General features: G+C 36.0%; 2 protein-coding genes across 5 annotated transcripts; one reads left to right on the top strand and one right to left on the bottom strand.

Moving 5' to 3' along the window:
* The first annotated feature begins 351 nt into the window (after positions 1 to 351).
* Positions 352 to 16,646, top strand: LOC123911386. 4 transcript variants are annotated; one of them, XM_045962784.1, is made up of 16 exons: positions 352 to 675; positions 779 to 870; positions 1,900 to 3,608; positions 3,879 to 4,403; positions 9,007 to 9,404; positions 9,617 to 10,095; positions 10,449 to 10,501; positions 10,609 to 10,716; positions 10,809 to 12,499; positions 12,741 to 12,849; positions 14,536 to 14,704; positions 14,803 to 14,870; positions 14,989 to 15,104; positions 15,179 to 16,021; positions 16,148 to 16,223; positions 16,311 to 16,646. In XM_045962784.1, the coding sequence occupies exons 3-16, from the start codon at positions 1,910 to 1,912 to the stop codon at positions 16,322 to 16,324; spliced, it is 6,348 nt and encodes a 2,115-aa protein (XP_045818740.1). In that variant the 5' UTR covers positions 352 to 675; positions 779 to 870; positions 1,900 to 1,909; the 3' UTR covers positions 16,325 to 16,646. The 4 variants fall into 4 exon arrangements, with proteins under 4 accessions (XP_045818740.1, XP_045818741.1, XP_045818738.1 ...); XM_045962785.1 differs by having other exon boundaries at positions 506 to 675; positions 779 to 843; XM_045962782.1 differs by having other exon boundaries at positions 526 to 675; positions 748 to 843.
* Positions 16,647 to 18,720: 2,074 nt separating this feature from the next.
* Positions 18,721 to 23,510, bottom strand: LOC123911385 (O-fucosyltransferase 29-like). Its single transcript, XM_045962780.1, has 9 exons — positions 22,986 to 23,510; positions 22,791 to 22,881; positions 22,348 to 22,424; positions 21,978 to 22,066; positions 21,701 to 21,890; positions 21,441 to 21,622; positions 21,039 to 21,141; positions 20,464 to 20,792; positions 18,721 to 19,323 (listed from the first exon to the last, which is right to left on the bottom strand). Exons 1-9 carry the CDS (start codon positions 23,250 to 23,252, stop codon positions 19,080 to 19,082), a joined length of 1,572 nt encoding a protein of 523 aa, XP_045818736.1. The 5' UTR covers positions 23,253 to 23,510; the 3' UTR covers positions 18,721 to 19,079.
* Between the last annotated feature and the right edge of the window lie 120 nt (positions 23,511 to 23,630).

The following is a 23,630-nucleotide window of genomic DNA, read 5'->3' as shown; positions in this document are numbered from 1 at the left end:
TGTTTATAGTTTGTAACTACAATTACTAAGTTTTACAAAAGAAAAAATTTGTTTTAAAAATTTAACCTTTGATTATTTTTTTATATTTTAAAAATATTTGACTTTTATTTATTAATGTTTTTTATATCTTAAATTTATAGTAAGAATGAGAATTTAGTCAAAAATAAATTAGAATAAGAATGATTATTCACAAAAAAAAATTATTAGTAGAAAAAAAAATTAACGAGTCAATTTATCTAAACTCTAAACCCTCTCCATCAGCCGTTGGATGACAGCATCTACATCCAACCCGACACGTACTTGACATATTCACCCTTATCATCCCTGTCAACGTCACTCTGTTTTCCAACTATAGGGGTTTTCTGCTATATAACCCTAGCTAGTAGATACTTTCCACAAACAAATCATCACCACCCACGTGTCTCGACATTAACCTCCTAAACTCTGACAACCGTTAGATCTTTACCACTTACAAACAAATCCACTTTTTTAAAAATATTTTGATTCCATCATTTCTATCTAATTTTCCTCCCTTTGCAACAAAACAAAATATTCGACTGTGCCTTTTTTCTCATCCAAACAATTTTAGAAGAAAAAAAAAATCGATTGCGAATTTTTCATTTTTCACACTCTCGTCGGAACCCTAATTGAATTTGTCAGAAGTCGAATCTACCGGTGAGTTTTTCAATTGAAGTTTGTTGATTTAGTTTCGTTGTGATGTTGAAATTAATTGATTAATTATTACAGTGACGAAGTGATATTTTGTTTGTGTGAGTAGATGAGTGTGCGATTGAGGAATTTGTGAGATCAAAAGGGCTGGATTTCATCGCCGGATGGAGGGAGGTAGCGTCTCTACACTTACTTCTACTGGTACTGTACTGTTCATATCCGACCTTAGGTTTTTTTTTTTTTTTTTAATTTAAATTTTCTTTATTTTTTTGGGTATGATTATTGATTAGGGCTAAAGGTTTTGGTTATTTTCATTTCAAATTGTAATTTTTATTCGAAAAATGATTGCTTTAATTGTGAAGAATTGTTCAAGGGCTGATTTTTAATTTGACAAGTTTGTTAATCTCTGAGTTTATAATTGTCATAATTATAGCTTGGTTTGCTATTAAATTTTTGTGGTGCGCGTGCTGGTTAGTTAGTTGGATTTTTTACTTGAGTCAGAACACTTCAATTAGTTCTAGATTCTTTTAAGAATTGCTTGATCTAATAATTTTTTATAAACCGGCCATTTTTTTGGGATGAGACAAGGCATTGAAGAAGCCGTCAAATGTTTCTATGGCTTCTTCATTGAAGAAGCTTTCTCACTATATATACGACGACGGCTAAGGATTAGCATACCTGAATGATTTATGAAATCAAAATTACTTCGACTTTTTCAATTATTTAGGATTATTTTTGTAAACTGTTTTTCGCACATAGTATTCTCAAAACGATTTTGAAGATCATAGACAGTCGACTAAAGGCATTGTTCTCTTGTGTTTCATCCTGCAAAGTGCATCAATAGTAGATTCGAATATTAGATAGATATATTACCATCCAGTAACCTTAATTGTTTTTGATATGGTAGTTTTTATTTTATTTAATTAATCTATGTTAGGTAATATGTTCATTTTTGCTGGCAGCCTTGAAATTGGAATTTTGGGGTAACTATTAATTGCTTAGAAATACAAGTTTTTCTCCCCTTGTTAAACTGAGGTTCTGTGTTTTCCTGCTTTGTATTTGGGTGGTAAATTGTTGCGAGACAAGACAACAAATTTTCAATTTGAATAACTGTCTCTATCTTTGGGTATCCGTTTGTCTATGTATGTATCACATGCATGCATATAACTATATCAAGTTTTAGCACTATTCTGGTTGTTTATCTTATTCTAACAAATTTATTTGATTTAGGGATTCATCCATGGATTATGATGACAGTGATTTTGAAAACCAGAATCTCCATTTAGCCGGTGAAGGGAGCGCCAAGTTTCCTCCAGTATTAAGACCATACGCTCTCCCTAAGTTTGATTTTGACGAAAGCCTTCAAGGTAATTTAAGATTTGATAGTTTGGTTGAAACTGAAGTTTTTCTTGGCATTGAAAGTAACGAAGATAACCAGTGGATTGACGCATTCTCCCGTGGGGGTAGTAGCATAGAGTTCAATTCAACCACCGCTGGATCTTGCTCTATATCAAGGTATGGCAACGTGTGGTCTGAGGCCACTTCCTCAGAGTCTGTTGAAATGCTCTTGAAATCTGTTGGACAGGGGGAGTATATTCCTAGACAAACTGTTATTCAGGAATCGGATGCTTTTGATGAACTGGCCTGCTTAGCTAAGCAAATGGACTCCAATCCAAAACCTGATGATAGAAATGAATTTAAAGATAATGTTACAGATTTGCATCCACCTGATGGTACTCATACAAGTTTTTCTGAACTGAAGAAGCATGTAGGAATGGAGCAGTCTCAGACTGGAATTCCCCAAAGTCACGGAGGTGAATTATCCATCGACGGAAGTTCAGGTATTCTGGAACCAAATGATGTGTTCCGAAACATTGACTTACCTATGCCTGGGGGTAGTCCAACTATATTTACCGATGATAAAAGTAACATTACTAACCAAAGGGAAGTTGAGATTGTGGCTGATGAATCGGATCGCGGCAAAGTTCATGAGACATCAGCACTTGTGGTGGAAACTAATATTACCGAATCATCTATGCAAAATATGGTTGATGAGAATCAAGGTCCTCAGCTAACACAAACTAATAATCAAAATTTGGAATCTTCTATGACAAAGGAAGAAACTGTTGTAGAGACACAAACTCTGGATCATAATGCAGTTGATTTTGATGAACATCGTCCGGATAAATACCTTTTTTCAGTACCCCCACAAGATTCTTTGGAAGAAGGGAGTGTAGTTAAAGGACCTGAGACCGGGTTAAGTAGTTTAGAGGATTCCATGGGAATGGGAACTGTTGCAGTTTCTGACACGCAGAAAGAAGAAAGACGCAGTGAAGATACATGCACATCGCTGAAGGTTTCAGTTAAAGATGATTCTGTCTATGACGGGCAGGTGGTTGAGGCTAGCAATTCCATAACTGGAATTGCTCCAAATCTCCAGCAAACTGTGGATGTCATTGAGAAGAAAACGTCCAGTGTGAGCAATGTTCTTAAGGAAACCGAGTTATTGAACACTGGTGGTGACCACATGGATACAGGGATTTTATCTAACAAGGCAGATGTATCAACATTTCCTGCAGAGGAAAACAGCATTTCTGTTGTTAGTGAAGGAAATGATGACAACAGGGTTGGCGGAGGTTTTCCCGGTTTCAGTTTGGTGGCTTGTTCAACAAACTCTTCCATTGTGGGCGAGTCAACTCAAATATGTGTAAACAATGAAGCTGATAGGCAAAGTGACATAGAAAAGTTTGACCAAGATATTTCTGTCAATGAAGAGAATACAAAGATTCTTTCTGATTCTAGCCAAATGCATTCCGATGTTGCCCAATCCCATCTTGGTGATAAGGCAGTTGTTTCATCACCTCTTAGTGCAGGTAGTATGGAATCTGAATTGACAACTTCCCCTGTATCAATCGACGTCAAACCTGTCAGTAATTCAGGTATATTATTTTATTGGATTTGTTTTGTTACACCAAGTCTACAAAGTTGTACACTATTATTATTTGAAAAAATGTGAAGAACTTCACTAAAAAGGAAAAACCATAGTTACCATATTGATGCATCACTTCATAACTTTCTGGTTTACCAATTTACCAATGAATGGTTGTGGATTGAAAACTTAATACAATTGGTTTAAAAATAAAGCTGGATCTTAGGACAGAATTCTTAATAGCCCCTAATATTAAGGTGTTTTTTCATCTTATTTTCAGCTTCACAAGTTATTTCAGAAAACATTAGTTTGACATCCTGTGAGGTAATGAATGATCCACCTCCTAGTGAAGTTGTTTCAATTCACGGAGCCACTGGCGACAACGATATTCAAAGGGTAACAACTGTTGAATCATCTTATGCCGAGGGAAAAGAAGAAAATGCAACGGAAACAACAAAGGAAGCTGGAATATCTGCTCTTGCCGGGTCTTCTGAACAGGAAACTGCTCCTTGTCCTGTTAAGGAAACAGAAAAACTTCATCCTTCTGATACTTCTGGACATTTGATGGGTGACATGGCAAGTGACAGTATTCATGATATTGGGACTCATGGTGTCGCAAAAATTGGGGAACCGCAAAGAGCAATAGATGAGAAGGTTACCCAGGACTGCACAGAAGAGATTAGTATACCTCCAGTTCTATGTGAATCATCAGAGAAACAGGGTGATGGTGTCACAATTTCCGTCATTAAGGATGACAAGGAAACGTTACAGGAGATTCATGACAAGTCGTCCTCAAAAGAATTAGGTAATCAGAAATCTTTACCTGTCCACTTAAAAAAAATGTCTTTGAAATTATGTATTTTGTTGCAAGGTTCATTTGTTACTTCCTTACCATGGAGAAAGCATACATAATAAATTGTGGCAACTGTTCAAATTTCTCATGTTTTGTTGCGAATGATTTGATTATTACTTGCGTAATGTACTCATTATCAAATTCATGTCTGTCTGATTGTACCATACAACTTAAAGGAACACTGATTTTCTTTATCCATTCATTAAATTAAATGTCATGTTGAAGAGCATCTCATGATTTCCCATAGTTTCTTGTTGCTATGTAAAGCAAGAATTTTTATCCATAGGTAACTTCTATCTTCTGCTAATCGGTCTTTCCATTCAGTTATTGTTAACGGACTTGTGATCTAACACAATCATAACCTCCTAGTGTATGGTGTTTGCACTGTCACTCAAATTGATAGAGACTTGAATTATGAATTGGGCCTTGATTATGATCCTAAGCCCAAAGTAAGCGTGAGAAAGAAATAAGGGAGGATGAGCTGGCGAAAAGAAGGGATATGCTTGAGTTAGTTACTATATAGTGGGAAAGGGGGAGTGAGAGGGATTAGCTAAGAATTTTGTTATTTGCTTGGTAGGGTCACCTTTGGTGATTTGGGGAGCACGCTGTGCTTTGTGGGCTAGCAGCACTTTTGCTGTTAGTTTGTTATCTTCTTCTATTCAGTTTTCTATTGTAATCACTATTCCATTACTATCCATTAATACAGTACCTTCATTCATCGTCATAATATCATCGTTTCTTTGTTTAATTCATACACCTATCCATCAATTGGTCCGACCTGCCGGATCCAACGGAGAGCCAGTGATGGAGGAAGTTTGGACTATGAAAAAGCAATTACCAGATTTTATGGGAACCGATCCTGTTGGCTGGATTGCTGCGGCTGAAAGGTTCTTTGAGAAGAATGAAGTTCCTTCTCGCGATAAGCTTCAGTGGGCTTTTATGAGCATGGAGGATAAACAAGCCATGATGTGGTTTTATTATTGGTGTGAAGAGAACCCAGATGCAGATTGGAAAGCATTTTCCATTGCTATGATAATTCAATTTGGAACAGAGTATTTGACAGAAACACACGATGAGCCAAAGTTGAAGGTGATCGAGGCATTCACGGATGACCGAGAAGAAATTCGCATCAAAGAAACTGATCGCGAATCGGAAACGATCGTGATCGCAGAAAGGTTAGAAACAACTGAGACACAAAGAAATGAGAAAGAGAAACAAATGTTTTGTGACCTGACGATGGTTCCACCACCTTCGCCGAACTCCATCAATCCTTTGATTGCGATTTCAAAGCGTGGACAGCTGCCTGAGCCGCAAGACTCCGAAACAGTTGTTACTATTACGACGCAACCAAAATCATCAGATGTGAATCTTTTCATCGTGGTCGGAGGGGTTCCAGTCACCAATCGCGTCAAATCGTGGAAGTCAGAGATGAAGGTGGAGAGACGACGTCCTCATAGTTCAGATTTGCAACCGCCGTCAAAACCACCGAACGTGGAGTTTGAACCGAGCTTGGATCAATTTGCAAAAGTTAGTTCACGGCGAGAACTGCCGGCCAAACCGCCAGATCGAAGCGTAGCTTTGGATAGGGGTGGATATTTGAGAGAGGATGCAGAGAGAAGGAAGATACAAACGTTTTTGCTCAGGCCACAGCCTCCACCGAAACCACCGTACGCCGGTGACAATTCCTTTCATGTGCGTGGTGGTGGTACCGTTACTAAAGGCGAAGAGATCCTGGAGAAGGAAAGGGCAAAAGTGGTATTTGGTGAGTGGGGTGGTGTTCTCCTAAACTCAATGGGTCAGATGCACAAATCCTGGCCATACATCTTACACAATAACAACTTATCACACGTGTCTTCATCAGGTCAGCACACATCTCTTTCTTCTCATGAGTCACCAAATGGACACTCATTATCAGCTGTTATGTGTCACCAATACACAATACAATGTGAGTTGGGCCAACTCTATATGATAAGGGGTCAGGCCCAAATAAATGCTAGTTTGTTGATGAAAAAAATTAAAAACTGTGGCAGAGTAGAAACACAAGAACTGGTTCCTTTATGCAACAACACTTGGATTCATGGAAAAGAGGGTTCAGTTAGCAAAATTCCTAGTCTAATTTTATGGGGCCCAGACCATAATTTTCTATATTGTTCTTCTATCGATTGGAAAATCTTTTTGCTCGGTGAATATGAGCTTCTTATACAACAAGCTTTGGAAATTAATAGTGATAGGGTTCATGATATGCATATGTATAGAAGACCCTTAAGTGTTGATATCTCTTCATTAGTAGTTTTTGAGAAGATAATTGATATATTCAATGACTCTCTTAGAAAATTATTCGGCTCAAAGCAAGACAAAGATAAGGTGTTTGAATTTCAAGGATGGAGTAACATGATTTCCTGCTTACATGGTGATTTAGTTCCAAAGGAAAAAATTGATTTGTTATATGAGTTGTTTCAAAGTCAATCAACATGGAATAAAGGTGTCTACAAAATATTCAATGAGCATTCAAGTAAAAAAATAATTTACCTTGGTTTTCTCAAGGGTTCAGTCAAGGATTCTGATGGATTTGCAAATAAGAAGTTGAGGAGAGTTGATGAAATAGAGGTAGAAAATATTGTTGGAGTTGGGTATGGAAATGGAAATTTCAAGATAACATTCCTGCCAATGTATCTGAAGGTGTATGATCATGAACAAAGATTGGAAAAGTATACAAGGGCAGCTATTATAATTCATTACATGATGCAGCCAAGTTTGGATAGACATGATATTTCTATAGTGGCATATGGTCAAAACCATTCTGAAAAGACACACATTATGGTGGATGTTGCAAATGAGCTTGATTTTCTTCTAGCTTGGCCAAAAGGGAAGGAGGTAAATGTGTGTTCATGGAGCTCTTTGATTGATAGAAATGATTGGCTGACAACTATTCTAGGCGAGACACTGGCGCAATTTTGGAACACATTGATGGGGAGTTTAGAAGAAATGAAGACCGGGTTTCCTTTTGGCACGTCGTCATTGCGTGCATTCCGACAATGGGACCTAGGAGAATTAAATTTTTCTATGGCAACTGGAACTTGTGACTGCTGCTGGAATTATTTGATTATCTTTTATGGATGGTTCAACCTTGTATTTGATAGAGGCAAGTTGGATGGATGCAAATACGCAACCTTGAGGACAAGGTTGATTTGAAGGGGTCGGTATTGATAGAGACTTGAATTATGAATTGGGCCTTGATTATGATCCTAAGCCCAAAGTAAGCGTGAGAAAGAAATAAGGGAGGATGAGCTGGCGAAAAGAAGGGATATGCTTGAGTTAGTTACTATATAGTGGGAAAGGGGGAGTGAGAGGGATTAGCTAAGAATTTTGTTATTTGCTTGGTAGGGTCACCTTTGGTGATTTGGGGAGCACGCTGTGCTTTGTGGGCTAGCAGCACTTTTGCTGTTAGTTTGTTATCTTCTATTCAGTTTTCTATTGTAATCACTATTCCATTACTATCCATTAATACAGTACCTTCATTCATCGTCATAATATCATCGTTTCTTTGTTTAATTCATACACCTATCCATCACAAATCATCCATCAAATTGATTATTTTGTATATATGTTTTGATCATTATAAATAAACAATGAAATCTAAAACTAGTAACCCATTAACGGACTTGTGATATAACACAATCACAACCTATTGTATGGTATTTGCACTGTCCCTCAAATCATCCATCAAATTGCTTATTTTGTATATATATTTTGATCATTATAAATATACTATGTAATCTAAAACTAGTAATTATATATAGTAAATATATGATAATTTAAATTACTATAATTTAATATTATTTAATTTTTCACTTGAAAATAATTTAAAATCAGCATGGTCTTTAGGGTTTGATCTTATTTAATTTATTTATTTTTGTTTAGCACTCACATTAATATTTCTTACTACATATTGGTAGTTTTAAATTTTTAGTTTTTGTTAAATTTTTCAGGATATGTGTGTGTGTGTGTGTGTGTGTGTATGTTGAATTTAATCATTTTAATAGGCGACGGCGTATTTGGACAGAAGGACTGATTGATCATACAGTTATAGCCTAGTGATTAAATAAAATATTTTGAGAAAGTCATGTGTCAATTTGCAAAAGGGTCGACATTTTAGGTGTTATTATTTTTTCAATTCATCAAGATAGGAGAATGTATAGCTCTGGCAGGTATGGAGTCCTCTTAAAAAAGGAGAAAATCAGTGTGTAATCTCTTTGAATATGAGATTAATAAAACTCCTATCACAAGCGGATACCCATAAGGAGGGTAGAAAAACAAGCCTATCACATAAACGTTCTGGTCATAAATGTCTATGACTAAAAAGAAGTCTATAATTGCCACTTTTATAAGCATGCTATATTGCAACCCTTATTGATGGCTATAAATAACCTTGTCATGATGGAATTTCATTTTATGCTGGGTTATTTTGTTTGTAATGCGCATGTCATGCTCTTTCTATTGTCAAATTTATTCAGATCTGTCCATGTGGATTACATGATTGACTCTGTACTTGCAGGTGACATTTTACCAGGGAACAAAGATTCCATATCTTCTGCTCCTTTGTCCGACTCTTGTGTTGAGTTGCCTGAGACTGGAAGCTGTCCTGCCAATAGTATATGCAGTCCCTCTAGTACATTCAGAATCCCTTCACAAACTGAAAAATATGTGAATCGAGGTAAGGTTTCTGATAATCAGAACACCCCAGCATCTGAGTTAAAAAACAGTGGCACACATAATACGTTGCCTACTGCTCAAGTTCTAAAGAGGAATACTGCATCTAAAGATGAGAGAAGCTCAACTCCCGAGGTAAACTTTGTGGTTGTTGATTTATCCAAAAAGGACACTGCAAATCTCGCTACAAGTGTTGGCAAGAGACAATCAACCCCTGTTATCGCAACCAGCTTATCACCAATAGTAAGTCTTGTAGTTTATAATCCAAACTATCCGAAATTCTGAATGGCATTTTATTTATTGCTTATATTTTGCAACCGAGTTTCTTCTGGGATTTGCAAGGGGTTTTATTGAAAGGTTCATTATGTGATATATTTTGTTGTTTTTTATTATGAATGACAACGATCTTACAGACTCATTCTTACGATTTTTCTTCCTTTGGTTCATTATTGAAGGCTTTCGGGGAATCTCCTTCAACTTCTGGGCTAGGTCCTTCAACAACCAAACCTGTAGCAAATATCCCCCATGGAACTCCACAAATATCAGATGCAGAAGTAGCTTTAAGTGCTTCTAAAGCTACGCCAAAACGGAAAGCTAGGCAATCGTCTAATAAGGCAGTTGGAAAGGAATCTGCTAGAAGAGGAGGTCGTGTGAAAAATGCAAGTCCTGCTAGACAGTCTGAAAAAGGTGATAAATCAACCAAAGTTTCCCTCAGCCCATCTCCTGGTTTCAAGCTGATGCAATCAAATGAAGTGCAACAGTATGGTCATGTTGATTCCAATAGTGCAAAGGCATTTTCTCTTGTAAATACTTCAACGTCTAGCCTTCCAGATTTGAACACTTCTGTTTCTCCACCCCTCCTGTTTAATCAGCCTTTCACAGATCTGCAACAAGTGCAATTGCGTGCACAGATCTTGGTCTATGGAACATTAATGTGAGTTCAAGTGTTGGTTTTGTTGCATTCTATTTAATCGTAGTGGATACTAATGTTACGTGTACTTACAAATCAGCAGTCCTGCATTTCTTCACCTATTACCCATACAAGACCTCACCTAACATCTCCCTCTCCATAGTCTGATGGCTAATAGGAAAATTGGAGAATCATTGGTGATTGTATTTTTGCCCTGTTATAATTTGTATGTTTAAACCTGTTGCTTGTTCAATCACAGTGCGATCCAACTCCAAGGTGCATGGGAGACATTTAGATCTGCATGATGTAGCTATTAACTATCTAAGTTTTCTAGCATGATAATCAATTGACCCAATCATTGCTTTTACTTGCTGCAGTCAAGGCATAACACCGGATGAGGCACATATGATATCAGCTTATGGGGGGACAGGTAAATTTTATTTATTTATTTATTATGAATTACTTGCATATCTTTCTTTTCTTTCTGTTCTTTGTTCTTAATACAAGATATTGAGTTCCTCTACATTGTGTTGTCAGATGGTGGAAGGAACCTTTGGGAGACTGTCTGGCGTGTCTGCATGGAAAGACAGCGTAGTCAAAAATCTCATCCCATTACCCCAGAAACACCTCTACAATCACGATCTGGTAATTTTTTTGTGATTTTTTCCTCTTAATTTTTCTTGCTAGTTTTGATTATTTAATGTGATTGGTTAACTCTTTATAATTGAGATCTGCAGTTGCCAGAACATCTGATTCGACAGTTAAGCAAAGTGCACTTCAAGGGAAAGGTATCTCTTCACCTCTTGGTAGAGCTAGCAGCAAGGCTACTCCAACTATTGCCAACCCCTTAATACCTCTGTCATCTCCTCTTTGGAGTCTACCAACTCTCTCTTGCGATTCCCTTCAATCTAGTGCTCTTGCAAGAGGTTCTGTTGTGGATTATTCCCAGGCACTTACTCCATTGCATCCTTATCAATCTCCACCTCCGAGAAGTTTTCTTGGGCATAACACATCCTGGATATCCCAAGCCCCCCTTCGTGGACCATGGATTGGTTCTCCAGCACCTGACAACAGCACCCATCTTTCTGCATCATCTGCCTCAGATACAATTATGTCAGGTTCAGTCAAGGGATCTTCTTTGCCTCCTTCCTCAAGCATAAAAAATGTTACTCCTGGTCCTCCTGCCTCCAGTGCAGGCTTTCAAAGTACTTTTGTTGGGACTGCTTCTCAGCTTGATGCAACCAATGTGACAGTATCACCGGCTCAGCATTCTTCAGATCCGAAGCCCAAAAAGAGGAAAAAGGTTGTGCCATCTGAGGATCTTGGTCAGAAGCAGCCTTTGCAGTCTCTGACTCCAGCTGTCGGTAGCCATGCATCTACTTCCGTTGCTGTTGCGACCCCTGTTGGCAATGTGCCGATATCTAGTGCTGAAAAATCTTTTGTGTCTGTATCTCTAGCTGATCAACCCAAAAATGATCAGAGTGTTGAGAAGAGGATTCTGTCAGATGAGTCTCTTATGAAAGTTAAGGAGGCTAGGATACATGCAGAGGAAGCTTCTGCTCATTCTGCTGCTGCAGTGAATCATAGCCTGGAGTTATGGAATCAATTGGATAAGCATAAAAATTCTGGATTTATGTCAGATATTGAGGCCAAATTAGCTTCTGCAGCAGTGGCAGTTGCAGCTGCTGCAGCTGTTGCAAAGGCAGCAGCCGCCGCTGCTAACGTTGCATCAAATGCTGCATTTCAAGCAAAATTGATGGCTGATGAAGCTTTGATTTCATCTGGCTATGAAAATTCCAGCCAAAGTAACAAAATTTTCCTTTCTGAGGGTACTAGTAACCCAGGACAAGCTACGCCTGCTTCCATTTTGAAGGGTGCTAATGGCCCCAATAGCCCTGGTTCTTTCATTGTTGCTGCAAAGGAAGCTATTAGGAGGAGAGTGGAAGCAGCTTCAGCTGCCACCAAAAGAGCTGAAAATATGGATGCCATTTTAAAGGCTGCTGAGCTTGCAGCAGAGGCTGTATCTCAAGCAGGAAAGATCGTAACTATGGGTGATCCTTTGCCATTAATTCAGTTGATAGAAGCTGGCCCAGAAGGATTATGGAAAGCATCCCGAGAGTCTTCTCGGGAAGTTGGATTATTGAAAGACATGACCAGAGATCTGGTGAACATAGACATTGTCAGAGATATTCCCGAAACTTCTCATGTACAAAACAGAGACGTCTCATCTAGTGGAATTTCAGCTTCTATCATGATCAATGAAAAGAATTCAAGAGGACAAAAGGCTCACAATGTTTCTGATATAGTCATGCCTGTTGACATGGTTCCTGGAACTGGATCTGAGCCTGAAATACAGGCTCCTTTCTCTGTTAGTAATGGATCTGAAAATCTTGATGAAAATAAATTCAAGGAGGGCTCACTTGTTGAGGTTGTTTCAATGGTCCTTTATTTGTTTATTCCTTTATTTATTTGTTTTCATGCCAATGGCTTCATTTTTCTAATATCATCTTTGGTGCTTTATTAGGTATAATTAATCAATTTTACCATGTATTCTTTACTATTTTGAAGATTAACGTGATGCTCTTAAAATTAGATTTTTGGCTTTTGCTGATTTTTGCTGCTTTTGAATTAGAATTTTCACAGTAAACTGAAGCTATCATGTGTATCAGGTCTTCAAAGATGAGGAAGGTTATAAAGCTGCATGGTTCGTAGCCAATATTTTAAGCTTGAAAGATGGCAAAGCTTATGTATGCTACAATTCACTTTTAACTTTTGAAGGTTAGTTGAGCTTATATGTGATTGTACTTTGATAAGAATGGAAGTATCATATTGATTAGTTGACAAATTACAAAAATTGTGACTGTATTTCCAATCTTTGGCTATTAATGGAAAAACCAATGGATTATTGATTTGGCTCATGTGTGTACATTTAGGAGGATTTTTCTAAAGGAGATCTTCGGAAAGGAAATGTTTCAAAACTATATTACTGACTTGCTAGTATCTTTTATGAATTTGTTTATCATAAGCAATTGTTTATAACTGGGGCTTTGAAAATAAATTTTATGCATTGTGAATAAATCATTAAAATGTAGGTGTTTATAATATGTTCATGTTGTCTCCCATGGCCTGACTGTAAAAGATGTGATAGAACTATATAACTGATTGGTATTTTTCCGAATTTGTTTGTCAAAATGCATCAAATTAATTTAGAAAAACTTCAATTATGCACCCCATCCTTTCCCTCTTAAGTCTTATGCTAAAAAGATCTGCACTCCTTGTCTTGAGCTATAAATATGTATTATGGGCTGATCCATTTAAATATTCAATCTTATACACACATTTCTATTTATCTTTGACTCATTACCATTAGTGTATAGTTTTAAAATTTGAACTCCTATCAACCATGGAACAATAAAAAATAAAACAATTTTTTAGTGAATTTCAAAGCCAATAATATGGATTTTAGAAGTTTGTTCCATCTTTCAAATCTTGAAAGTGATAATGATGAAATGTTAAAAATTAGTTATCAATGATATTGGAAATTATAAACAGAGAAACATTCAGCAGGGATGATCATTCAGAGTCATTCCCCACCATCAAGTCCCTCAGGCCCTCTTATGTTAAAACAAATTAAAGTGTACATATTTACATCTCAAAGGAGAGAAGTGTAGACTGACATACGATGATTTGTGTGTGTGTGTGTGTGTGCCCTTTCGGATATAATTAGGACTATGAAAATAGATTTCGTTCATTTTGGATGGAAAAAAAAAGGTGTTCATAAGATGTTCATGTTAATCTCCCATGCCCTGCTGTAAACATCTGAATGCTATTGACTTGTGATAGTTATGACAGATTTTATAAAAGGAAACGTGGGCAGAAGGATACAGCTAATCATTCCCTTATAGGAATGTTTCCTTATTCAGCGAGGGAAGAGAAAGTAAATCTAGATCTGATTGATTAAATAGGAGAGTGTTTCCCTGCCATTGTTTTTTATGCATGATTTGAGTGGTGAATTTTACCCTAGGAGAGCTAAGGCCTCTCGAAGTGCCTCATTTATCATTTACAGCTTATTTCCTTACATTTTAGTCTTCTGTTTGTATTGTGAGCTAGATCCTACATGAACTCTAGCTATTTCCAGCAATAAGAATTTCTATTCACTACTATATTCTACTGTTTTATTTTATTGATCAATGTTTAATCGTAATCGAGATCGAGTCCTATCAACTTGTCAACCCCTCGTTTGGCCCTCTATTTTCTACTTAAAAGAATTAGAGAAATAAAGTAAAGAAGTAGAAAATAAGGAGAAGTTGGGCAAACACAATTTTTTACCTCTTTACTACTTTTAAGAAGAAAAAAAGTAGAAAATAAGTAGGGCCAAACGGACAGCAATCCTTTTCTATTGTGTATTGTGAGAATACTATTCATTCATTGTGAAATTAAGAAAAGTTGTTGTTTCACTTACAGGGCCTTTAAAGGAATGGGTGTCACTTGAATGTGAAGGAGACAAACCACCCAGAATACGCACTGCTCGCCCTAGTTTGCAACATGAAGGAACAAGAAAGAGACGCAGAGCAGCTATGGGAGATTATGCATGGTCTGTCGGGGATAGGGTTGATGCATGGATACAAGAAAGGTATCCGTTATGGCCATTACTTCTATACACTATTACCTTAGTATGTATATGCAATATAATATCATCGGTATGGAGTTTTCTAACATTGTTTTTAACAGCTGGCGTGAAGGAGTAATCACAGAGAAGAATAAGAAAGATGAAACAACTTTAACTGTCCACATTCATGGTATGTATATTGTTTTATTTACTTTTTTTATTGCGCCAAGTTTTGTTTTTACCAAACTATAGCAAATTAGCACGTGATTCTTGGAAATAACAAATTGATTTTGTTTTGTTTTTTGTAGCTAGTGGAGAAACAACTGTTCTTAGAGCTTGGCATCTCCGTCCATCCCTTATTTGGAAGGATGGGCAATGGCTTGAATTTTCCAAGGTGGGAGCAAATGACGATTCTACGCATAAGGTACTCTGTTTCAACTTCTCATGATGTCCCAACTGCATGCCTGCCTGTGCTAAGTTTTACAATTTTGTACACAGGGTGATACACCGCAAGAAAAGCGACCAAAGTTGGGTAGTAATGCAGTAGAGGTGAAAGGGAAAGACAAGATGTCAAAAAATATTGATGCTGCAGAGTCAGCAAATCCTGATGAGATGAACTTGCTTAATTTGACTGAAAATGAGAAAGTGTTTAACATTGGTAAGAGCAGCACAAATGAAAGTAAACAGGATGCACAGAGAATGGTGAGATCTGGTCTTCAAAAAGAAGGGTCAAGAGTTATTTTTGGAGTTCCTAAACCTGGGAAGAAAAGGAAATTTATGGATGTAAGCAAGCACTATGTTGCACATGAGAGCAGCAAGGCTAATGATAAAAATGGTTCGGGTAAAATTTCAAATTTTTCAATGCCTCAAGGTTCAGAACTCCGAGGATGGAGAAATAGTTCCAAAAATGATACTAAGGAGAAACTTGGAGCTGACCCCAAGCCCAAGACTAAATTTGGAAAACCACCACAGGGTGTTTTGGGTAGAGTGAACCCACCAAGAAACACTTCTGTATCCAATACAGAAACGGCCAAGGGTTCTTCAAATCATTTCAAGAATGCTTCACAGAGTGAAAGTCAGGCAGAGGTAGCAACCAACACTACAACCGATGGAGTGACACAAGTACCAATGGTATTTTCATCACTAGCAACTTCAACAGATACTCGTCCTACTAAGAGGACATTCGCATCAAGAGCAAGTAAGGGAAAACTTGCACCTGCCAGTAAGCTGCGAAAGGGTGGTGGGGGAAAGGCTTTAAATGACAAACCCACAAAATCAACATCTGAATCTGATGTACTTGAGCCCCGAAGATCCAATCGTAGGATCCAGCCAACTTCCAGAGTATGTTATGTCTCTATAACTTATAATTTTCTTTTAACCTTTATCCTAATTGTTAACCCATTTTTACTTTGTAAAGCCATAATATACCCCGTGTTTTAATCTTATGCTGTGTTTGACTTGTGGCAGCTATTAGAAGGATTACAGAGCTCTTTGATAGTCTCAAAGATTCCTTCGAGTTCTCATAATCGTAATATACCTAAAGGTGAGCATCCATGAGTGCTTTTGTTGGTAGTTGAGTTAAGTCTACTATATTTTAGCATTCTAACTGATGGCATGTAAATTGTAACAGGTAATCAGGGTTGACTGGAAGAAGTTTGCAATGGCGTACAGTTATTAGATGACCGACATACCCAGCATAGATTTGTATATTTATTTATTTTATAATAGGGAAAACCTAGGAATGGAAATTCTTGTTTTCTTTGTTTTAGGCAGAGACTATAGCTCAATAGATGGTTGGTCATATTGATTTAGTAATATTATTATTTAAATGTGATTTGATCCTTTAGTCTTATGGCACTGTAGGCTGTGCTGTATATGAAAGTTGCCATGTTTGTAGATGTTGATCAAATTTATGCGTGATTCGTCTCACGCCTTCTGGCTATTTATCGACTTCCATCCGCTCGAATTCAGCTCCTTTTCCTTTCTGAACTTTGCTAGGGTATCATTTATGCAAATCTGCAGACTAATTTGTGTTGGAATCAAAATGACTTGCTGGTGTGTTTGGCCTGACTTAATTTTAACTTTTTTCTACTTAATTTGAGAAGTCGGGCCAAAGAGATTTTCATAAAAGTCCTCAAAATAAAAAGTGGCTTATTAATAAAAACTTAAAATAAGTTACTTCTACTAAAGTTAATTTTACCAGCTTTTAGTGCATCTCTTCTTAACGTTTTGACTTGATCATCCTTCGAGACCCATCCATGCCAAAATATTGAATTTCATTTTTTTTTTTTATTTATAGTCATTTTTGCTTTTTGCAGGAAAATTAGTAGTGAAATTCCCATGCCATAAGTGGCAAACACATTTTCGTGAACTTATTAAAATTTAGCTGTTGTGTCACGTGTCAATTTTTTAAAAAAAATAATAATCATGTGTCAATTTTTTTTGATTATATTAGAATGTTTATTTTTATCGTTTTGGTTCTTAAAGAGAAGGAACTTTAAAAAATATAACATTGTTAAAATTTATATAAACACATTTAATATGAAGGATGATAGATTGTATATACTTTGTATTAATAATTTATCAAAAATGTATCAAATTATTAAAAAATAAAATTATCAAAAATCATCACACTTTAATCTAGTGGCGACGAGTTTCGGTAGTATGCATGAGGTTTTAGGTTCAATCCCTATTAGTAATATTGTGAACAAAAAAAATTATTTAAAAAACAAATTAATTTAGAAGAAATTTTAAATAAAACAATGGTTTTTCTAGAAATATTTTATCAAAGTTGAACAATTATTTTGAAAGTAGCTTTTATTTTAAAAAAAAATTTAAAAATCCAAACAACTTTAACTTTAGCTTTAAAGTTATATTTTTTAACTTTAAGCTAAAAGTAACTTATAGGTTGAAAAAAAGTCAGGTCAAACGCAACATTTACGGGTGTGCTTTTTCATACCGGCTACGGCTTTTTTTAGTCAATATTTTGATTTGATAGTATACTAATCTATACAATCTCATCATTTACTAGTCAATCTAATAAACTTCATTTGTCCATTATTAGGTTTTAATATATCACTCCCTCCTCAAAGTCTCAATTGCAATATTTATGTCAATTCACTTTAGAGTATCAATGAAGCATTAATTTGTTTTCAATAATATAAATTTATTTATTGTATTTCAACTTGCCTAACTACACTATTTTCAAATATCATGGATGGCGATGCTATGGCGTTGGTATATGTCTAAGAGGTCATAACAGAGATTTTATAGCAGCAAAAACATGCTGTCTAAGAGAGTCGATAGTTTGACTTGGTTATCGAGGTTTAACGGTGGTGTCTATCACGTTCTAAACTCAACTCACGTACCTCTTGAATTGGCGAACAACTGAACCCACCTTTCTTCACCCAACTATAGTGGATGATTATTAAACTTGATTGTAAGCAAGTTGTTGATGGCATCTCCCATAACATTGGTACCAATTATGAATTAGGAGTCATTTAAAATTTTTGTAAAGCTATACTTTCTATTTTCCCAAACTTTAAAGATAAGTTTCGTTAGGCGACAAGCGAACAATATTGCCCATATGTTACCAAGGGTGTCATTTTTTTATGTTCGTTCCCAGTGTCATGATCATATGTCATCTTGTTGTATTGAACATGTTATTAGTAATGAAATGAGTTAATTTGTTTTGTCAACAAAAAAAAATAGTAAATGGAAATAATTTCAACATTAAAACCCATTTCTTTTTCCAAAATAAGAATCAATTTAATTAATCATTTTTTTAATATTTGCATACAGTCCAAATAGTATATTTTTTAGTTCCAATGAACTTTTAGCTCCAATTCAATACCTTAATCTGGGAACTCAAATTCAATTTATACAACTTGTATGATAGTTTCGATAACATTTGATATGCTAAGACACAAGTTTGAATCCGCGAGAGTTCACTTCTCTGCACTTAATCTGTGAGTTTTACTTCTTGACATTTAAAACCACGAAAAAAATACAAGCTGTTCAAAAAAAAAACTTTTAGGAGATGATCTAAAACTCTATCACATTCTGCAACTATAAACTTGAATGTAATGTACACAAAGCATATGTATTATATTTATCTATTAACATTTGGCAACACATTGATGTCTCTAGAACCTAAAACTAAGCCACCCATTTATCCTAGACCCTCCTAATGATTTACAATTACAATTGGAGTGTGAAAATGGAGGCATGGTTGCATTTCATTTATCAACTGATGTTCTCCTGACGAAAACAAGCGAGTGCGGATTCTTAACAATTTTTTCCCCCACACAATAACCTCCCTGGTCCAAAATTGCTAACTTTATCATGTGTCGGTCGTACTACTTCCTTTGAACATTGATTCATCTTTGCAGTCAGGCAGTCAGTTGTCAATCTTTGTATCGAGTTCTTCATCCACATATTGTCTCTCACACACACAAGAGCTGGGAAATTCATGATAGTCACCTCGTCCAGGTCGCATCTCATCTGGTTCTCCCAGGAATCCTCTTTGGCATGCCTTAACCTTTCTGGCGAAGGTATGCCAATCCATCTGATGCCTTCCTGCGAATAGTGTGCTAAGCTTCTTTGCATTTGGTCTAATTGTTCTTTTGTGGCCCATATATCTCCTATTATTAACAAAAATAAATGTTTAACAAGAGGCTGTTTAACCAAAAATGAAGATTGAGGGAAAAAAGTAGACAGTAAAAGTAGTTAATATTGCACTAATTATAACCCACAGAAGCACATGTGCATGACAACTCAAAAGACTCTGATATACTGTATACTTTAGCATCAAGTTTGGAATTTTTTTTGTTTGTAAAAGGAGCCAATCCATATTCCATAGACAAGCTTTATAGAAACCCCTTGTAACAAGTTATACTTTTCATAGGAGAATTTTTGCTTTAGGCAAAGAAAAATCAAATCAACTCAGAACACTTTTTTATAAAGGACGAAGTGGAAAAGGAATGGTAAATAAGGAAATTTATAAACTTTTCAATTATTGACTATTGGGGTAAAACAAATTTTGACTTAAGATTAGTATGTTAGTGCTTAAATTCTACAATTTGAATATTAGCAAAGTAGTTGCATTTACGTCATACGAGATTTGAATTGACTGTTACCTATTTTACTATCCAATAACCATCACACTTGGAGAATGGTCATTACTCCTTAGCAGAGGGCATTGTGGGCTAAAGCTAAAATATATAAACTTAATTAACAAAAGTTATGGTCTGGGAACTGGATATATTATACTAATGCAGCCTCAACTTTCTTTGGAATTTTCAAAATATGCCCTATAATTGGACTTTGCTAACTCCAAACAATACCAAACATGCAATTGTTGTTTCCAGTGCAAAATCAACTGCTCCCTAAAACTGTTCAAGTTGTGAGTGCTAACATCTTAGAAGGCTCATAAAACAATCAACAGAAGAAAATTGTGCAGACAGTAGGACCATAACTCATTTGAACACATTACTTGAATAATTGTTAACACAATTATGTATCCAATACTATGTACTTTCGAGAACTTTGATCCTATAATATCTTGCTTTTTTTTTTTTAATATAAGACTGCTGGTGAAAAAGTAAACTTAACAAGTTTTCCTAAATTCAAACAAAATAACACAGCTCTCCCACCTATTCTCAATATAATTCAAGAGTAAACAATACAACATACTAACCACCTATCATAACAGAATAATCATCCCTATGGTTCTAAACAAACAAACAAAAGGAGGGCACCAGAGTAATTTTGTATAGTCTTACCTTCGCCCAGCTAGAATCTTGGCCATGTTGCCATTGTTGTTAGTGACAAATACATCGCTTTCATCGCAAACAATATAGTCTACAGCAGCAAGGCGGGATGAGAACGGAAGGAAAGGTTTCAGCTCTTCATTGGCAAGCATCTCCTTTGTGTAAATGTTAGGGAAAAGATCTTTGAGAGGCTGCATAGTCTCGTCCCCTCCATATATTTCTCCCGAGGCAACATAGAGGTACGTGTCGTTTGTAAAACCAAGTGCACGCAACATCAAACCCACTTCATGAGGAGTAAGAGGACATTTACCTCGCTTCCGTTCTCCATCTGGGCTCAAATCCTGTTTTATCATGAGGCAACGACTCAGTCTTTTCATATCGACATAAAGATAAATTAGCTTCAAATTTAAGTATTGCATAGCAAAATTATTTGTACTTAGAAAGTATATCAGGCTATGTGTCATTAAACAGTGTAGATTTCAACACATTCAGAAAGTCAGAACAGTTGAGAAAGAACAAAATGCCACACTCTTGCTAGTCGAATGGTTAGGGCTGTATCATTAGAAGACAATGGATAGTAGTCTTACAGGCAATGTTGTCCACCTTTTTCTGATTTCACCAAGCTCGTTTCTTTCTTTCTCTCCCCCACCAAAATAACAACCTGAAAAAGCTAGCATATCTGGTTCAAACCTGCAATAAATCAATAATGAATGAGGTTGTTAGTGGCAATTACCATGGATTCCCCGTGCATCCCAAACTCTTGCCATCTATTCCATATCAAACTTTGGAATGAAACAAGTTATTAATGTATTGTGATTATTGAGTGGCTTGACAGGGTTGTTTTTGAGGTCCCATTCCGTAGCACCACAAACCCAAAGTATAACTAAACAAACTCCCAAATATTTTGCATTTGTTCACATGATTAGATGACTTTCAATTTCAAAACATTGTAAAGAAGTTGTGAAGAAAAAGCAAAACATCAAACAAACCTCAAATGGACTGCTATGAAACGGTGTGCCATCTTTTGCATTCTCGTAACAATTGTTTGGCCAAGTTCTTGTATAGGTTTTGTAAATCTCAAAGCATGATAATTAACACGGCATCGTAGTTTTTGAAGCTCGTCATCAAGGTTATTTGCAAGTCTAAAATCAAACTTTGTCAATTGTACAACCTGCAACATTTCCTAAAATGTTAGTTACTCAATTACCTTACTCACCACAGCCAAATTAACAGAGAAATTGCAAGTTACCTGTCGTCTCAAAAGTATTGGCAAAACTTGATCAAGATAATAATCCGGGTCTGATTTCCTTGGGACACGCATTGTATAGGGGGGTTTTTCCATTGACCTCATCGTCTTATCAGGAACTCTTTTGACAATAGTAACGTCTTTTGCGAGATAAGATATGAACCAATCAACATCGAAAATATCGACGAAGTCACTGTAAATTTCAAGCAAAAGTGTCCTCATTAAATGAACCATTGAACTTGATTCTTATATGGACTGCATGATAGAATCTGCAAATTACCTGTCATCCTTCCAATAAGAATGATGATCCAACTCGGGTACAACCAGCGTAGCATTAAGAATTCGAGCAACAACTACAGCATCTGTTATCTGAATGAAGAATCAATCATAATTGTCATTTCCACAGAAAGAACTTATTCATTCTTATTAAAAAGAACTTAAATTGTCTGCATGACTAGGCAAGATAACCTAAGCAAAATCCCCATATTCACACAAAACAACTGACTCAGAGCCAACTAGATAAAACAAAATTGTATAAAACTCATCTTGTTCTATTAATCTATAGCTCTGAGCAACTAAAGATGTCAGATCCTAAACAAAATTTTCATTTCATGACGTATATCATATCATGAAATTCACGTCCTACTTACCCCAGTTCTTTGTTGATTTAATCCTCCACTAGCCGCAATAAGCAAGTAGCCATTCGACATCTGCTCACGCACAGCAGCTATTTATCCAGTTACCAAAATAAGCGAGAAACAAAAAAGTTAGTACATTACTCAACCCAGTCTAAAGAAGATCATCTGTGTACAAAATGGAGCTCTTCGGTCGGATATAAAGTTACCCAGTCTAAACAAATCAAAACACAAAATGGAGCTCTTCGATCGGATATAAAGTCTAACAAGAACAAAAATCATTTCGCTCGCACTCAATAATACAAACATATTTAGAATCATAAGAATTAGCAGTTCCACAAGTAATGTGGTATAATTAGACATAAATAGTACTAAAATGCATTTCAAAAACTAAGATAGAAGAATCAATGCAACAAAAACCAATGATATTATAATTCGAAATCGAGAAATAAACTCACGAGCATAATTGCGACCGGGGTCACTGCATCCATAATAATATTTAGACAATTTAGATTTCCAAATATCAATTGGTGTGCGGTAATTGGCAACCTACAAAAAAACATTCACATTAAGAAATCATCAAAATCTAACGCATTTGTGTGTGATTAGCATTAATCACAATAATTAAATTAAACAAAAAAAAAAGCAATTACCAATCTAGGATGAACCAATCGATGTGAATACCATTCAAGATCAGAAAGCATGTGACCAGTAAGAAGAGAAATTAAACCCAAAACAAAAAGCATAAAACCACAAACAAGAGACCAAGAGATCGTGTTGTTGTTGTTGTTGTTGTTGTTGTTATTCTTCTTCTGTTGTTGTTGAGAACCACAAACATGTTTTCTTTTGTTGTTTGGTAACAAAGCTAGATTTGTTGATAACATCCCTAACCTCCAAGCTTTTCCTATACTCACACCCATTTTGTGTTGTTTGTATTTAGGTTTGGAGTTAGGTTAGGAAGAAGAAGGGTTGGAGACACAAAACCCTCATTGTGGTTTTTAGTAATGTGAGAAAAGTGTGAGAGAGTGTCTAGTCTAGTAATAGTAGTAGTGTTGCTTGATTTGATTTGGTTGTGTTGTGTTGTGTTGTGTAGTGTAGTGAAGGCCCTGAAGGGAGTATGTATGAAGAGGAAATGGCAACAACACAATTACACAAACATAATAAACACAACAAACAAACAATTGTCCTTTCTTACAAAGGCAAAATTTATTATTTTCTGTTTTTTTATTTTATTTAATATATCATAATATAATATTGTATTTTATTACTAATAGTTAGTTGGTATGATGATTGACGAT

The sequence above is a fragment of the Trifolium pratense genome, linkage group LG2, assembly GCF_020283565.1.
Source record: "Trifolium pratense cultivar HEN17-A07 linkage group LG2, ARS_RC_1.1, whole genome shotgun sequence".
Taxonomy (NCBI): Eukaryota; Viridiplantae; Streptophyta; class Magnoliopsida; order Fabales; family Fabaceae; genus Trifolium; species Trifolium pratense.
The sequence above is the reverse complement of the archived record's forward strand: the minus strand, read 5'-3'. Positions and strand labels throughout refer to the sequence as shown.

Excerpts from the sequence above, each read along its gene's own strand:
- LOC123911385 (XM_045962780.1), bottom strand. The coding sequence starts at position 23,252 with ATGGGTGTGAGTATAGGAAAAGCTTGGAGGTTAGGGATGTTATCAACA. Across the intron at positions 22,882-22,985 it reads GATTGGTTCATCCTAGATTG|GTTGCCAATTACCGCACACC; the intron begins GTAATTGCTTTT and ends GTTTTTTTGTAG. Across the intron at positions 19,324-20,463 it reads AAGATTCTAGCTGGGCGAAG|GAGATATATGGGCCACAAAA; the intron begins GTAAGACTATAC and ends TGTTAATAATAG.
- LOC123911386 (XM_045962784.1), top strand. The coding sequence starts at position 1,910 with ATGGATTATGATGACAGTGATTTTGAAAACCAGAATCTCCATTTAGCC. Across the intron at positions 10,096-10,448 it reads TTGGTCTATGGAACATTAAT|TCAAGGCATAACACCGGATG; the intron begins GTGAGTTCAAGT and ends TACTTGCTGCAG. Across the intron at positions 16,022-16,147 it reads GGATCCAGCCAACTTCCAGA|CTATTAGAAGGATTACAGAG; the intron begins GTATGTTATGTC and ends GACTTGTGGCAG.